Source organism: Nerophis ophidion, linkage group LG04 (genome assembly GCF_033978795.1).
Source record: "Nerophis ophidion isolate RoL-2023_Sa linkage group LG04, RoL_Noph_v1.0, whole genome shotgun sequence".
In the NCBI taxonomy this organism is placed as follows: domain Eukaryota; kingdom Metazoa; phylum Chordata; class Actinopteri; order Syngnathiformes; family Syngnathidae; genus Nerophis; species Nerophis ophidion.
Genome location: NC_084614.1, coordinates 69,628,449 through 69,647,459, shown reverse-complemented (window position 1 = coordinate 69,647,459; position 19,011 = coordinate 69,628,449). Strand labels below are relative to the sequence as shown.

The following is a 19,011-nucleotide window of genomic DNA, read 5'->3' as shown; positions in this document are numbered from 1 at the left end:
GAAAGGCCGCTACAAATGAGCAATATTTTGCACTGTTATACAATTCAATAAATCAGAAACTGATGACATAGTGCTGTATTTTACTTCTTTATCTCTTTTTTTCAACCAAATATACTTTGCTCTGATTAGGGGGTACTTAAATAAAAAAAACTGTTCACATGGAGTACATCATGGTACATTCAAGGTACTCCTTGGACGTATCCTCGCTCATCCATGCGGACTGGACACTGGCCGAGAGTGGAGTCAACTCTCTTGGTTGCTTTGTTGGGTCTGCTCCTGTCTCTGGCCATACTCTCTCCACCCCAGCGGACGATGACGTAGAACACCGCAGAGGCCACCACAGTGTATATGTTTCTTTTACTTTTTATTCATAGCTGTATGTAGAAGTAGCTGGTTGTGTCCGCTGCTTTAATGTCTTTCATGTCCTTTGTCTTCTTTGCTGTTTGATGTTTCCCTCTTACACACATGTAAGAGGGATGTGTACTATGGCTATGAGTTGTTGTTTTTTTCCCTTGGCCTCACTCTGGACCCCCTTTTAAGGGCCCAGGCTTAGACTGTTTTTTTTTTAAATTATATTTGATCTTATTCTAATCTTCTATTTTTTCTCCCATTCCCCCCACTTGTTTACCTGTATCTCACCTTTTTTGTAAGGGGCACTGGAAGCCGGCAGAACCGTCAGCGATCCTGTTCTGTCTCCCTGTAACGTTTGATTTTGAGTGGGATTGTGCTAAAAATTTTAATTTTCCTGAAGGAATAAATAAAGTTCTTAACCTTGTTGGACGCACCGAACCCCACAAGTTTCATATGCGCCTTCACCGAACCCTTCTTTAGTAAAAAATAAAGTGTATTTTTTTCAAATTCAAGACAAAGTTATGTTTTTGTTTTACTGGTGCACAAAATGAACCGTGCATGAACATCACCTTGTTCAAAGAAAAACACAAACACAGTGCATTAATACACAACAAATTATCCATCCATCGATTTTCTACCGCTTATTCCCTTTGGGGTCGCGGGGGTTGCTGGTGCCTAGCTTAGCAACAATCGGGCGAAAGGCGCGGTAAACCCTGGACAAGTTGCCACCTCCTCGCAGGGCCAAAACAAATTACACACCTGCAAATCATATGGAAAATTAGAAGGAACATTGTTTGGGGGTATCCATAACACGGAAATGGGGAGAAGCTTTTATTTACACTATGAGTTGGGTGTGTCTTGACCTCAGCAGCGCAGGCTCCGGCGAACCCCTAGGGTTCGATCGAACCCAGGTTGAGAACCACTGATCTAATCTAATCTAGTCTAATCACTGAAAAAAAGTTGAGAACCGCTGTACTAACTAAAACAGTGATTCTTAACCTGGGTTCGATCGAACCCAAGGGGTTTGGTGAGTCGGCCTAAGGTGTTCGGCGGAGCCTCTGCCACTGAGGTGAAAATACACCCGACTCATTGTGTAAATAAAAACTTCTCCCTATTGCCGTATTATGGATACACCCAAACAATGTTCCTTCTAATTTTCCATCTGATTTGTAGGTGTGTAATGTGTTGTGAGTTCATGCACTGTGTTGGTTTTGTTCTTTGAACAAGGTGATGTTCATGCACGGTTCATTCTGTGCACCAGTAAAAAAAAACATACCGTATTTTTCGGACTATAAGTCAAAGTTTTTTTCATAGTTTGGCCAGGGGTGCGACTTATACTCAGGAGCGACTTATGTGTGAAATTATTAACACATTACCGTAAAATATTAAATAATATTATTTAGCTCATTCACGTAAGAGACTAGACGTATAAGATTTCATGGGATGTAGCGGTTAGGAGTGACAGATTGTTTGGTAAACGTATAGCATGTTCTATATGTTATAGCTATTTGAATGACTCTTACCATAATATGTTAGTTATTTGAATGACTCTTACCATAATATGTTACATTACCATACCAGGCACCTTCTCAGTTGCTTATTTATGTGTCATAAAGTGTACACTTATTCTGGGGGTCCGGTCCGATGGCCATGAATGAAGTACTGGCTGTCCAGAGTCGGGACCCAGGATGGACCGCTCGTCTGTGTATCGGCTGGGGACATCTGATCCGCCTCCGCTTGGGATGGTTTCCTGTGGACAGGACTCTCGCTGCTGTCTTGGATCCGCTTTGAACTGAACTCTCGCGGATGTGTTGGATCCACTATGGATTGAACTTTCACAGTATCATGTTAGACCCGCTCGACATCCATTGCTTTCGGTCCCCTAGAGGGTGTGAATTCTCTTTGCCCACTGGGTGTGAGTTTTCCTTGCCCTTATGTGGGTTCTTCCGAGGATGTCGTAGTGGTTTGTGCAGCCCTTTGAGACACTTGTGATTTAGGGGTATATAAATAAACATTGATTGATTGATTGATTGATATTCAGCATGTTATTCACGATTCATTATTTATTTTAAATTGCCTTTCAAATATCTATCCTTGGTGTTGGGTTTTATCAAATAAATTTCCCCCAAAAATGCGACTTACATATGTTTTTTTCCTTCTTTATTATGCATTTTCGGCAGGTGCGACTCGTACTCCGGAGCGACTTATACTCCGAAAAATCCAGTATGACTTTATCTTGAATTTGAAAAACATTTTTATTTTTCACTAAAGAAGGGTTCGGTGAATGCGCATATGAAACTGGTAGGGTTCGGTACCTCCAACAAGGTTAAAGGCCTACTGAAATTAGATGTTCTTATTTAAACGGGGATATCAGGTCCATTCTATGTGTCATACTTGATCATTTTGCGATATTGCCATATTTTTGCTGAAAGGATTTAGTAGAGAACATCCACGATAAAGTTTGCAACTTTCGGTGCTAAGAGAAGAGATGACGTCACATGTTTGATGGCTCCTCACATATTCACATTGTTTTTAATGGGAGCCTCCAACAAAAAGTGCTATTCGGACCGAGAAAACGACAATTTCCCCATTAATTTGAGCGAGGATGAAAGATTCGTGTTTGAGGATATTGATAGCGACGGACTAGAAGAAAAAAAAAAACGCGATTGCATTGGGACGGATTCCGATTTTTTTAGACACATTTACTAGGATAATTCTGGAAAATCCCTTATCTTTCTATTGTGTTGCTAGTGTTTTAGTGAGTTTAATATTACCTGATAGTCGGAAGGGTGTCTCCACGGGTGTCTTGACGCCAGTGTCTCAGGGGAGTCGACGGCAGCTTTATGGACGACACAAGCTCAGCTTTTCTCCGGTAAGAACTGACTTTTTAACCACAATTTTCTCACCGAAACCTGCTGGTTGACATGTGGTCGGGTTCCATGTTCTCTTGACCGTGCTCTGATCCATAGGAAAGTTTCACCTCCAGGAATTTTAAACAAGGAATCACCGTGTGTTTGTGTGGCTAAAGCTTCCTAACTCCATCTTTCTACTGTGACTTCTCCAATATTAATTGAACAAATTGCAAAAGATGCAGCAACACAGATGTCCAAAATACTGTGTAATTATGCCGTAAAAGCAGACGACATTTAGCTGTGTGTGCGCAGTGCTCATACTTCCTAAAAACCCGTGACGTCTTGCGTACACGTCATCATTACGCGACGTTTTCAAGACGAAACTCAATTTAAAATTGTAATTTAGTAAACTAAAAAGGCCGTATTGGCATGTGTTGCAATGTTAATATTTCATCATTGATATATAAACTATCAGACTGCGTGGTGGGTAGTAGTGGGTTTCAGTAGGCCTTTAACATACCAGGCACCTTCTCCGTTGGTTATTTATGCGTCATATAACATACACTTATTCGGCCTGTTGTGCACGATTCTTTATTTATTTTAAATTGCCTTTCAAATGTCTATTCTTGGTGTTGGGTTTTATCAAAAAAATTTCCCCCAAATATGCGACTTATGCTCCAGTGCGACTTAGATATGTTTTTTTCCTTCTTTATTGTGCATTTTCGGCAGGTGCGACTTATACTCCGGAGCGACTTACACTCCGAAAAATTCGGTATAACTTTATCTTGAATTTGAAAAACATTTTTATTTTTCACTAAAGAAGGGTTCGGCGAATGCGCACATGAAACTGGTAGGGTTCGGTACCTCCAACAAGGTTAAGAACCCATCCATCCATCCATTTTCTACCGCTTATTCCCTTTTGGGGTCGCGGGGGGCGCTGGCGCCTATCTCAGCTACAATCGGGCGGAAGGCGGGGTACACCCTGGACAAGTCGCCACCTCATCGCAGGGGCGACTCATCACAGATAGACAGACCACATTCACACTCACATTCACACACTAGGGCCAATTTAGTGTTGCCAATCAACCTATCCCCAGGTGCATGTCTTTGGAAGGGAGAGGAAGCAACTAAAACAATAGTGAGGTGGAACTGTTTCACTTCCTGTAGATCTACTTGAGTTTTATTTTGGAAACACCGGAAGTCTGAACGTGCCACTAAACACGCACGCTTCACCAGCGGTGTTGGAAAAAAAATGGCTGCTTCGGCGGCAACGGCGAGTTCTCCGCCAGGTTTGTGTGCAAATTACGCCGTTATCTGTTCCTTTCTGGAACGCTACGGAGCACTGCTGGACTTGCCGGAGCTCACTTTCCCGCAGTTGGAGCGGTACTTGCAGGACACATCCTCAGGTAGGGCCGGCAAGAGGGTTAAACGCCAGAGAGACTTAATGATACCGAGCTAGCTGGCTAGCAGGCTAGGCTAGCAAGTGCTGTGTTATTGTGTGGCTCACACACCTCCTTGCTCACCCGCTTTAACGCTCTTTGTGCGCCGGGAAGTCCTAACACTATCCAGGCGCAATGTGCTGAGTGTTCATCCGTCAGCTTCGCCGATTCATAATTTCCTTGTCTCACTTTTAGGCTTTTGCTTCAATTTTTTTCCTCCTTTGAAGCGAGCAGCCTTTTATCTGCCGCTGTATACAACACCAACAAAACATGCCCGTGTGATCAAAGTTAGTATCAGATATACTTCATTAATTCCCGAGGGGAAATAAAAATGTTCAGCATAATCCCATTCAAGATCGGACACACATTACAGGGAGACAGAACAGGATCTCTGCCGACTTCCGGCACCCCTTACAAAAAAAAGGTGAGATACAGGTAAACAAGTGGTAGTGGTGGGAATGGGAGAAAAAATAAAATATTAAAATAACATTAAAAAAATCGGTCTAAGCTTGGGCCTGGGCGATATTGGCTTCTATTAATATCGCAATATTTTTATGCCATGTTGCGATATATATTACGATATTTTGCCTTAGTCTTGAATGAACACTTGATGCATATAATCACAGCAGTATGATGATTCTAAGTGTCTACATCACTCCCGTCCAAAGGCAAAACCCAGTAACTCCCATCCATCCATTTCCTACCGCTTATTCCCTTTTTGGTGTCGCGGGGGGCGCTGGCGCCTATCTCAGCTACAATCAGGCGGAAGGCAGGGTACACCCTGAACAAGTCGCCACCTCATCGCAGGGCCAACACAGATAGACAGACAACATTCACGCTCACATTCACACACTAGGGCCAATTTAGGTGCATGTCTTTGGAAGTGGGAGGAAGCCGGAGTACCCGGAGGGAACCCACGCGTTCACGGGGAGAACATGCAAACTCCACACAGAAAGATCCCGAGCCTGGATTTGAACCCAGGACTGCAGGACCTTTGTATTGTGAGGCAGACGCACTAACCCCTCTGCCACTGTGAAGCCCAGTAACTCAATTTTGGTCAAAACTGAGCTGCTAATCATTTTGGAGTTCCTAGGTGATATGCTTTACATTAGTGTATGCGATATTGTAATTTGTTCCGTAAGTAAGCTGTTACGTGCATGGCAGGACCTAGCAACTACCACATAACTGTGTAGATACAACAGAAAAACCTAGTATCTCAAGGGACCAATCGGAGCTTCTTTGTCAGTCGCCTTTTTGTCTTTAATGAGACATTTGCACGAATGGGGGCCGACGGTCAACCTGATTATGTGATATTATGGCACGTGGGGATATTTGGAAGATTGGCCCAGGACGTTGCAAGCACCTTCATTAAATGTATTGTTCTTGATTCTTCCCCTTGCATACTCTTTTGGGCAGATAACTGTGAAAGTCAAAATAAAAACTGGACGCTGTACACGGCTCTTGCCCAATGTGCAAACGCAGAATGGGGCCCACCCGAGTTTGTGATAAAATATCTGGAGAAAGGGCACACGTTCATGAGAGCAGATTCAATCCATGGCTCAATCGGCAAGAAAATGAAAGTTCAAGAAAACATCTATACGTTTGATGACTGTGTAGATCAAGGGTGCCCATTACGTCGATCGCGATCGACTGGTCGATCTCAGAGGGTGTGTCAGTCGATCTCAAGCCAGGCATTAAAAAATATACATAAAAATGAGCAATCATCAATCATACCAAGACTTCACTTTCGTCAGTTGTTTGACATTTTCGGCACCCGAGGATCTTGTGAGATGACGCTGGCTGCTGCGAGCTCATATTTAAGAAAAAAATCCCTAACAGGGCGGACGCAGAGAAACACATTTTATTTCTAGAGACTCCGTACCTACTGTCAAAACTCTAAAGACCGACTGCACAGTTCCTGTCTTCACCATAAAAGACCTGTTTCATCCTGCCTGTGCTAACAAAATAAGAGTCTCAGAAAGCTAGCGTGCACAAGCTAGCAAGCTACGGAGTTTGATGCCAATGTATTTCTCCCCCGCCCTCAGCGACCGCTTTCTCACTTGCTTGCCCACCCGCACTCTCACTGACGTCACTCACCTGCTGCCAGACATTAAAGGGCCACACACATATGCTACTCTCATAACAAAGTGTTTAAAAACGAGTATGCAAGTTGGACAAATGAGATGCCAAATCCAACCACTTTCATGTGGTATTGGACAGAAAGGAGGACTTTTTTTTTTCCTCCATTTGAAAATGCGGACGTTATCAGCACCACTGTCTGATTCCAATCAATGCAAGTCATCAGAATCAAATACCCCAACTTATATTCTTGTCTTCATGAAAGAAAGGAATCTATGTGTGTTAAACATGCTTGTATTATCATTAAACACCATTAACTTGTGAACAAAAATGTCTCTTTCATAAATAAATAAATATAAATAGGAATGAGGTAGATCTCCTCGACTTGGTCAATTGAAAAGTAGCTCGCCTGCAGAAAAAGTGTGAGTGCCCCTGGTGTAGATCTTTGTAAGACAGAATGGTTTTCCTTTGTTTTCTCAAAATCAGCTAGAAGTGAGTTATGAGGTTTTGCCTTTGGACAGGAGATCAGGGGTTCTTAACCTTGTTGGAGGCACCGAACCCCACCAGTTTCATATGCACATTCATCGAACCCTTTAGTGAAAAATAAAATGTTTTTTTTGGTTTTTGTTTCAAATTCAATAGAAAGCTATATGTTTTGTTGTCTGCGATGAGGTGGCGACTTGTACAAGGCCTTCCGCCCGATTGTAGCTGAGATAGGCACCAGCGCCCCCCACGACCCCAAAGAGAATAAGCGGTAGAACATGGATGGATGGTTGTTGTTTTTTTTTACTAGTGCACAACATGGAAATCACCTTGTTCAAAGAACGAAACCAACACAGTGCATGAACTCACAACAAATTACACACTTGCAAATTAGATGGAAAATTAGAGGGAACATTTTTTAGGGGGTAGCCACTTCCTTTTTATTGTCATTCAAATGTTAACTTTACAGTACAGATACGTCGATTGGGAGATGTTTTTATGTACACGATTGATTGAATGAAATTTTTATTAGTGGGTCGCACAGTTCAGTACATATTCCTTACAATTGACCACTAAATGGTAACACCCGAATAAGTTTTTCAACATGTTTAATTAAGTCGGGGTCCACGTCAATCAATTCATGAGTCTGGTGTGTCTTGACCGCTGCGCTCTGCCGAACCCCTGAGGCAGACTCACCGAACCCCTTGGGTTCGATCGAACCCAGGTTAAGAACCACTGGTCTACATTAAAACCTTCTTCTTCATACTGCATTAATATATGCTGATTTTAAACTTTCATGCAGAGAGGGAAATCACAAGTAAGTCAATTGACCAAAACTGTATTTATTAAATACTCTTCATTCTCTCACGGGTGACTTTTTAAATGAAATAACAAATTAATAGTGTTACTACCTTTTTGTAGTAATGCATACTTTGCATTGATTGATTGATACTTTTATTAGTAGATTGCACAGTGCAGTACATATTCCGTACAATTGACCACTAAATGGTAACACCCAAATAAGTTTTTCAACTTGTTTAAGTCGGGGTCCACGTTAATCAATTCATGGTACAAATATATACTATCAACATAATACAGTCATCACACAGGTTAATCATCATCGTATATACGTTGAACAGCATATTGCTGTTGTCTGCTGAATATCTTCCCACTTGAAGCCAAACCACCGCCAGATGATGGACCCCCTGCTCTTTATTTTGGGCATTGATTGTTCTTCCTCCATTTGTGATAAGTTTCGCACCAGTTCTCTCTCTCTGATCGGCGAGAGCTCTGACGCTAGACTCGCGAGAGTATGTGACGTATGTAAAAGAAGGCGGGCATGTTTTCCGCTTCTGTCAGAATGAGAAATGAGGAGGACTGAGAAACGCCTGTTGCGTGATGCCGGCAGCTAAAAGCAACTTAACGTTAGTTCTCGGCGAGAGCGTGTGACGCTACATGCGCGACAGTATGTGACGTATGTAAGAAGGCGGGCTTATTTTATGTCTCCATGAGAAGAACAGATGAGAAGGAATGAGACACGCCAGTAATGTAATGCATGCAGCGTGTGAGAACATATAATCGAATATTACGATTATAGTCATTTTCTATATCGCACAGAGACAAACCTGCGATATATCGTATATATCAATATATCGCCCAGGCCTAGCCTGTTGTAAGCATTTCACCAATCTCACGCACTTTGCAAATTACCGTATTTCCTTGAATTGCCGCCGGGGCGCTAGTTAATTTAAAACCTCTTCTCACTCCTGCGCTTATTCAAGGCATGCGGCAAAAGTAAGCAGGCGTTAATAATTTTAAAACCTCTTCTCACCCCTGCGCATACCAATGGCATGCAGTTAAAAAAATGAGTGTGATTTAAAAAATAAAAAAAATTAAAAATTAATTAATTCTTCTGCGGCCGCGGTCCTGAGGTTGGCGACCACTGCTCTACAACATGTCATCGCGCCCATGCTATCTGCTTGCCGGCCAGACGCATGCATATCGCTGCTTCTCATACGAGATTGCAATGCATACTTGGTCAACAGCCATACCTTTTACACTGATGGTTGTGATACAAACAACTTTAACGCTCCTACTAATATGCGTCACACTCTGTGAACCCACACCAAACACATTTCTGGAGAACATTGGCTCTGTAACACATTATAAACGCAGCATAAGAATTACCCACAATGCCATCCATCCATGACTCTTGGGGGGGGTAGGGTTGGTGCTAGCGGGGTGTATAATATAGCCAAGAGTCATGGATGCATTGGAATTCTGGGTAATTCTTAAGTTGCGTTTATAATGTGTTGCAGAGCCAATGTTCTCCAGAAATGTGTTTGGTGTGGGTTCACAGAGTGTGGCGCATATTAGTAAGAGTGTTACAGTTGTTTTATATCACAACCATCAGTGTGATCTGTATGGCTGTGGAACAAGACCCCTGGTTTACACATAGTAAAAGCAAAAAAAAACTCCTCCGCCATTTTGGAAATGACGACAGGGGAAGCGTCACTCGTGACGTCACGACTTTGGCCCGGCGGCAAAAGTAAGCATGCGCTAATAAATTTGGGGAGCGAGTTTGACCCGGCAGTAATTAGAGGCAGGCGCATATTACATGCCCGGCGGCTATTCAAGGAAATACGGTATATGTCATTTCCATCGTGCGCAAGCAATTTGCATATTGCAAGACAAGATTTTGTGGATGGTTTAGTCAGTAACCCTACTTTATTATATTTGATAAATAATAAACCACTGTGTAGTTGTTAGGGTTAGGGTTAGGGTTGGACTGATTTGAGGGCAATACTCAGTATTATTGTCCAGACTACAAATGAATAGATTAACATAAGTATTTAATAAATTATTTTGACACCAAAAACATGTATTTGCGCCCAATGATTTGCAAAATGTGCACCACACATTATTCAAATATATAGCTGGAAGCAATTTGCAAAAAGATTGTGCATTATACAAATTTGCAAATTGCTCACATTGGTACTGTGCCTGCAACAGGCGCCTGGAGAGGGGGTGCAGACTGAGGCCAAGGGAAAAAAACAACTCATAGCCATATTACACGTTCCTCTTAAACATCAAAGAACACAAAGGACATGAAAGACATTAAAGTGGCGGAGCTGATGCAACCAGCCAATTCTACATACAGCTAAGAATAAAAAGTAAAAGAAACATACAGTGGGGCAAAAAAGTATTTAGTCAGCCACCGATTGTCCAAGTTCTCCCACTTAAAATGATGACAGAGGTCTGTAATTTTCATCACAGGTACACTTCAACTGTGAGAGACAGAATGTGAAAAAAAAATCCAGGAATTCACATTGTAGGAATTTTAAAGAATTTATTTGTAAATTATGGTGGAAAATAGGTATTTGGTCGACCATTCAAAGCTCTCACTGATGGAAATTGGTTTTGGCTCAAAATCTCACGATACATGGCCCCATTCATTCTTTCCTTAACAACGATCAATCGTCCTGTCCCCTTAGCAGAAAAACAGCCCCAAAGCATGATGTTTCCACCCCCATGCTTCACAGTAGGTTTGGTGTTCTTGGGATGCAACTCAGTATTCTTCTTCCTCCAAAGACGACGAGTTGAGTTTATACCAAAATGGATACATGGATGATACAGCAGAGGATTGGGAGAATTTAATGTGGTCAGATGAAACCAAAATATAACTTTTTGGTATAAACTCAACTCGTCGTGTTTGGAGGAAGAAGAATACTGAGTTGCTTCCCAAGAACACCACACCTACTGTGAAGCAGGGGGGTGGAAACATCATGCTTTGGGGCTGTTTTTCTGCTAAGGGGACAGGACGATTGATCTGTTTTAAGGAAAGAATGAATGGGGCCATGTATCGTGAGATTTTGAGCCAAAACCTCCTTCGATCAGTGAAAACTTTGAATGGTTGACCAAATACTTATTTTCCACCATAATTTACAAATACATTTTTTTTAAATTCCTACAATGCGATTTCCTGTATTTTTTTTTCCACATTCTGTCTCTCACAGTCGAAGTGTTCCTATGATGAAAGTTACAGACCTGTGTCATCATTTTAAGTGGGAGAACTTGCACAATCGGTGGCTGACTAAATACTTTTTTGCCCCAGTGTATACACTGGTGGCCTCTGCGGTGTTCCACGCTGTCGTCTGCTGGGGTGGAGAGAGCATGGCCAGAGACAGGAGCAGACCCAACAAAGCAACCAAGAGAGCCGACTCCACTCTCGGCCAGTGTCCGGTCCGCATGGATGAGCGAGGATACGTCCAAGGAGACTGAGGTGTCCGATACCTGATCATTCAGCCAAGATAATGTGAAGCTTGTCCGTCCCGGCGCTCAGTACCAGCTCCGCAGCCCTGTCTTTTCATCCGCATCTCCTCCAGTCTCTCCAAACCGACTCCGGTGTGGCAGAGACCCAGCAGCTGGTCTCCATGGCTAAAAGGCTCCCGGGAGGCAGATCCAGAAGTAATTGTAATTGGTATTTCCCAGGCGGAAATCGTGATGCTAGTGCACGCAACGCGTTCGTATGATTTAAAGTGTATCATTATGTGTTCAATTGCCAGAATAGGGCGTCAAAATGTGCACTTTATTCTCAGTTAAAATACTAATTAGCCAAGTGTTTCGCTTAGTTTTGCTTCTCTGAAGGCTCGTCCGGGTTTCAAAATAAAACACTTTTTTTTTTTTCAATTCTACGTTTAAATATACATCATAAGTATTAGTATTAAAACATTATGAGACAATTTAAATTCACTCAATGAGTACTGGTTGAACTCTTTGCCCCTTTTTAATTAGCTGCGCTTTGATAGCTGTGATTGAAACACAATAAAGTACTTCCGGTTGTTTCGTTCATTGTGGGTCATGTAAGTAATTTGTTGTGTGCATGCGCGGTTGAAAATGTCAATACTTGGTTTAAAGGCCTACTGAAATTAGATTTTCTTATTTAAATGGGGATTTTTATTTGTCATACTTGATCATTTCGCGATATTGCCATATTTTTGCTGAAAGGATTTAGTAGAGAACATCGACGATAAAGTTCGCTACTTTTGGTCGCTACTGAAAAAGCCTTGCCTGTACCGGAAGTCGTAGACGATGTGCGCGTGACATCACTGGTTGTAGAGCTCCTCATATCCTCACATTGTTTACAATCATAGCCACCAGCAGCTGGAGCGATTCGGACCAAAAAAGCGACAATTTTCCCATTAATTTGAGCGAGGATGAAAGATTCGTAGATGAAGATAGTGAGAGTGAAGGACTAGGGGAAAAAAAAGGCGAGGGCAGTGGGAGCGATTCAGATGTTATTAGACACATTTACTAGGATAATTCTGGAAAATCCCTTGTCTGCTTATTGTGTTACTAGTGTTTTAGTGAGATTATATGGTACCTGAAAGTCGGAGGGGTGAGGCCACGGGTGTGGTGACCCCCAGTGTCTCTGAGGGAAGCCACGCAGCTGCAGGAGGACGCAAGCTCCGCTCATGTCTACGGTAAGAGCCGACTTATTACCACCATTTTCTCACCGAAACCTGCCGGTTGACATGTGGTGGGGAACCATGTTCGCTTGACCGCTCTGTTCCATAGTTAAGCTTCACCTTCGGGAATTTTAAACAAGGAAACATCGGTTGTGTTTGTGTTGCTAAAGTCAGCTGCAATACACCACTTCCCACCTCCATCTTTCTACTTTGACTTCTCCATTATTAATTGAACAAATTGCAAAAGATTCAGCAACACAGAGGTCCAGAATACTGTGTAATTATGCGATTAGAGCAGACTACTTATAGCTTGGATCGGTCCAGAAAAAAATGTCCGCTACAACCGGTGATGTCAAACGCACGCGTCATCATACCGTGACGTTTTCAACAGGATACATCACGCAAAATTTAAAATTGCAATTTAGTAAACTAAAAAGGCCGTATTGGCATGTGTTGCAATGTTAAGATTTCATCATTGATATATAAACTATCAGACTGAGTGGTCGGTAGTAGTGGGTTTCAGTAGGCCTTTAATTTAGCTTGCTACAAGTGTGTTTCACTCAGGTTTTTCAGAAAATTAAATCTATATTTATTTGAAAAACATGTTCTATACACTTTTTAGTTCCAAAGCTTCTGGTTGATCTTCACGTCAAGTTGCTGAGGAAGATCGGAAAGTCTGTGTCAGCGGACAGATGGGAGAAGTATTTACTCAAGGTAAAACATGTTTCCTCTCATTAATTTAACTGCGACAGCAATCATTTTGCATGTTGGCTTGTCCAAACGTGCTTATTTTTGGTACACAGGTGTCTATTAACAAATAAGTTAAAATATACATTCTGCCTCTTTGAAGATTGGATTGGATAGACTTATTTATCCCACAATGGGGACATTATTATTGCCTCAGACTGGAAGTCTCTGCAGAAAGTGGTGAGGACGGCAAAAAAGATCATCAGGACTCCTCTTCCTCCTATCGAGGAGATGGCAAAAAGCCGCTGCCTGACCAATGCTCAGAAAATCTGCAGAGACTCCTCCCACCCCCACTGCTGGACTCTAGAAAGAGGTTCGACAGCCTCCGTAGCAGAACCTCCAGGTTCTGTAACAGCTTCTTTCCTCAGGCGTAAGAACGTATTAAAGTAATCCCCTCAATACCCCCCAAAAATGGATTACCTCGCTGGAATATAAAGACAATATAACCAACGTCCATAAATGTGGATGCATATGCAAAAGTGAAATATATTTATCTGTACAGTAATCTATTAGTTTGTATCTGCACCTTATTGCTTTTTAATCCTGCACTACCATGAGCTAATGCAACAAAATGTTCTTCTTAAAGTTCAAATTTGAATGACAATAAAAAGTAAGTCTAAGTCTAATTTTATTAGATGGTTGCAGTGCAGATACAAAAAGTCCACAACAAAAAACAGGAAAACAAGATGAAAAGAAACATCAACAGACATAACAAAGACATTAAAAGAGCACGGAGTTGAAGCAACCAGCTGCCTCTTCAGCGGCGCCATTTCTACATGCAGCTACAATAGTAAAACACAACGAAAAAACAAAAACATTTCTATAAATTATGTTGCGCACATACAAAACAAAACCAAAACAGGATTTCAACACCTTGCACCGCGGTGGCCTATATAGTGCTCCACGCCATTGTCTGCTGGGGTCAGAAGGGACAGCACGAACAGAAACAGACCCAACAAAGCAACCAAGAGAGCCAATTCCATCCTAGGTCACCCACTAACTCTCGGTCAATGTCCACAATCAGCACGGATGAGCGAGGATACGTCCAGGGAGACTTAAGTGTCCGATTCATGCTCAATCAGCCAAGGCTCCGTGATGCTCGTCCGCCTCGACACTCCGCAGTCCCGTCACTTACTCTGCATGTAAGACAGCCTCTACATGTGGAGCAGGTTTGGTAAAGAGCCAGCTGCTGGTTTTTGGTGAAAACTCGGCCATGGCTCCTTTTGAGGAAGATCCAAAAGTTCACAAAAAGTGACACCCCTTGTTGTGCAGTTCTCAATAGGCCTGAACAAAAATGCAAAAAACACATGAAAACTAGATGGAAGCTTTAAGACCACACAGAGCTCCTGCAACCAGCAGCCACTACATCTTGGGGAGAAAAAAAAGATTATCCACTTTGATTACTATGTATTTGTTTAAAATACTGCACATTGCAGATTTTGTAAATGAAAATATGTTTGCTCGTGCAGGTGTGCCAGGATTCCAACACAACATGGGCTTGGGAGTTGGATGAAAAAGGATACAAGGACATGACGCTGAAGACCAAAACAGCGATTCTTAAGGTGAACAACCAATTTTTTTCCCCCGTCTTTGAGGCACATTGCGGAACCATGATTTTGATTATTTCCACCCTCAACACATAAAGTATCTGTGCGAGTGTCAGTTTGACGACAACCTCAAGTTCAAAAATGCCATCAACGAGGAGGACCCGGACAAAATGCGGCTGCAGCCTATCGGTCGAGACAAGGACGGCCAGATGTACTGGTTCCAGCTGGACCAGGACAACAACGTCCGCCTGTACGTGGAGGAGCAGGACGACCTGGACGGCTCGTCGTGGAAATGCATCGTCAGGTAACGCAGGGGGGGGCAGTGACCTCCTATTTTGTGGACCTGTGTGAAGTTGACCACCCTTATCAATGCAAATATTCAAATAACACTGTCATTCATTGGTGCCGTGACCATTTTCGATTGTGCCATTACGATTTGTAAGTTATTCTAAAATAAATTTTCTGACTAGCGACGTCATCAAGCCCCCTCACAATCTCTCCAAACGGTTGTGCTGGTTTGTGCTGCAAAAAAAATTAAAATAAATAAAAATTATGTTATTAGCATATTATTATTCATAACCAGACCATGACATAAAAACTAAAATTGTTAGACGAAAAAGATTTTTCAGCAAAAACAAAAAGGACAAATTTGGGTAGATGTTGACAAGTTTAGGGGGAGGGTGGTTGTGAATGATGGCATGTTAATATAATAACTATAATAGTTAATAACACAAAAACTGTAATACACAAAAGAAATTGCAGTACAAAGGTTTGGGACAAGTTCAGGAAGATTATGACAAGGTGAAGGGGCTGTTTATAAATATTAAAAGGTTGATAACTATATTAGTTGGATACAAAAAATGCAGCATAAACAAATGGGACAAGTTTAGGCGGACTCTGACAATGTGGGGGGGCTATATATACATATATATAATATAATATATAAATATATATTATATGATATAATATATAAACATATATAATGTTATATATATATATACCATATATATCGGAGTATAAGTCGCACCTGCCGAAAATGCATAATAAAGAAGGAAAAAAACATATATAAGTCGCACTGGGGTATAAGTCGCATTTTGGGGGGGGAATTTATTTGATAAAACCCAACACCAAGAATAGACACTTGAAAGGCAATTTAAAATAAATAAAGAATAGGCTGAATAAGTGTATGTTATATGACGCATAAATAACCAACTGAGAAGGTGCCTGGTATGTTAATGTAACATTTTATGGTAAGATTCATTCAAATAACTATAACACACAGAAAATGCTATACGTTTACCAAACAATCTGTCACTCCTAATCGCTAAATCCCATGAAATCTTATACGTCTAGTCTTTTACGTCAATGAGCTAAATAATATTATTTGATATTTTACGGTAATGTGTTAATAATTTCACACATAAGTCGCTCCTGAGTATAAGTCGCACCCTTGGCCAAACTATGAAAAAAACTGCGACTTATAGTCCGAAAAATACGGGGTATATATATATATATATATATATATATATATATATATATATATATATATATATATATATATATATATATATATATATATATATATATATAATATATAGTTATATATATATTATATATATTTATATATATTATATAACATAATATATATATAATATTGTATATATATATATATATATTATAAATTCTATATATAAATATATATTATATTATATATATGTATATATAGCCCCCCCCACCTTGCATTGTTGGCTTTATTTTGACAACAAATGTTATGGTACATTAAACATATGTTTCTTACGGCAAAAGGAAGAACAATTTTGGCCTTAAACAAAATAGTGAACATACTACAAAACTTGTCTTTTAGAATAGAATAGAATAGAAAGTACTTTATTGATCCCTGGGGGAAATTCAGCACCACAGTTCGCTCACAATAATATATATATATATGTATATATATTTATGTGTGTGTATATATATATATATATTTATGTATGTATATATATATATATATGTGTGTTTATGTATGTATATATATATGCATACATATACACACACACACACACACACACATATATATATATATACATATATATATGTGTGTGTATATGTATGTATATATATATATGTATGTGTGTGTAAATATATATCTATATATACACACACACACATATATATATATATATATATTATATATATAATCAGCAGTACATACTTTTATTATTTTGTCGTGTGGAATGTCAGAAAATTTTGATCTAATAAGAACAATAGTTATAAGAAACCGAAACCTTTTGACATATGTATGCCTTTGAAGTGGGGGGTTAGTTTGGGTTTTGGTGATGCGTAGTGATTATAATGGTTCATTAAATTAAGGTCATGATGCAGCAAGTTGAATGATGCATGCACGTTTGTTACTGGATACTTTCCAATAACCTTCTGCCTCGGAGACTCCGTATGCATAAGTAATATGCAACTATACTTATTTAACACTTCTTTATATTGACACATGTTTTAGACTGCAATATTGTTCAATTAAGGACACTTATTAGCTTGTCTGCTTCGCTGTTGGTAGCCTTTAGCTTACCATGTTTACCCTGACTAAAATATGTATCAAACTTGTGTGCTCTTTAGATGACATTTAGATGTTAACTGACTGTCCAGCCTTGCACAAAAAGACACGCTGTAAGACTGCTCGCATCAGGGATTTTTAATGAGAACCAAGCTCATTCAATACTTGTTTTTCCGCTAATACCGTACTTTTACCAATATTGTATCGGGTCACTCATAAAGATTTCTCTCAGTTTGGGTTATTTTTCTCCTATAGAAATCGTAACGACTTAGCGCAGGTCCTGGCACTGCTAAAGACGCACATTGATCCCGAGCTCCTGAAGAATGATGCCAAAAGTGAAGAGGAGAAAGCAGGTATGAATTTTATTTAAATTGAAAAAGGTGCACAATAATGGACAGCATGGCTTACATAGACATTAATAGCGGCTCCTAACCAATCAAAAAAAGTGTTGATGTCATTGCTATACTGCTCTGAGCCACTAGGGGCCCAGGTTGGATAATGTATTATTTAGTCCTCCATCCCTTCCTTTTTTTTTTCCTTTTTTTTTCAGGACCATTCATGTCAAGTTTCGTCTCTTTTACTTAAAGCCCTATGCACAGCTCACGGAGCACATTGACCGTCAAAATGTTGAATTGAAATGTATTCTTTGTCCTCATTAAATTGCTGCAAAATATTAATACAGGGATCAGTTAAGGATTAAACTCGGTTTGACAATACCTCGGATGGGTACAGATTTTTTTGCCACAATCGGGCACCGGTTCACGTAAAATCCAACAAAATCCTTGGTTGCTGTGGGACAGCACGCCCTATTGCCGACACCAACAGCATTGAGGGCGGGCTCAGCCAAAGTACCTCTAGTTAATGTTGCAATATTCAATGCCAAGAATTTACCCTGAAAAATGCTCCACTTTTGCGCTAGCCTGATGCTAGTATACGTTGCCTTTTATATTGAAATTTAACTGATAAGCATTAATGATTTTACATGGCGATTTCATTTCTTCAAATTTGTCAATGAAAACTACAACTAAGATGCACGATACAATCAAACAGCTGGTGGGTATAAGTACAGTACTTACAGTATTACAACTTTTTGGGTGTAAAAAAGGCTGAACTGACTAGCCAACACACCATACGGTAGTTTATGGTGTGTTGGCTAGTCAATTCAGTCTCTAAAACCCCATGTTGACACCTAGGTGAATTTACTGAGTAATTTGTGAAACTCCATCCATCCATCCATTTTCTACCGCTTATTCCCTTTCGGGGGGGCGCTGGAGCCTATCTCAGCTACAACTCAAACCATACAAATTTCATTTTAAGTCAATAATGCTAACACTAGTGAACGCAGCATATGAGCTATTGCTAACGACGCTAGCGTCATTACATTACAATAGCACGTACAAATAAGCACGAAAACACTCCTACAGACATTACACATGGGACAGTTTAGTAAGTATAAACAGTTTTAATTATACTGTAAAA

At 40.5% G+C, this 19,011-nt stretch overlaps 1 protein-coding gene across 1 annotated transcript in view; it reads left to right on the top strand.

Moving 5' to 3' along the window:
- The first annotated feature begins 4,407 nt into the window (after positions 1-4,407).
- Positions 4,408-19,011, top strand: part of rsf1b.1 (remodeling and spacing factor 1b, tandem duplicate 1) — a 32,665-nt gene continuing 18,061 nt past the window's right edge. The window contains exons 1-5 of the mRNA XM_061898910.1: positions 4,408-4,609; positions 13,295-13,386; positions 14,889-14,981; positions 15,065-15,270; positions 17,788-17,885. Coding sequence (XP_061754894.1) covers positions 4,456-4,609; positions 13,295-13,386; positions 14,889-14,981; positions 15,065-15,270; positions 17,788-17,885 — 643 coding nt within the window. The 5' untranslated portion in view covers positions 4,408-4,455. The remainder of the gene's footprint in view (positions 4,610-13,294; positions 13,387-14,888; positions 14,982-15,064; positions 15,271-17,787; positions 17,886-19,011) is intronic.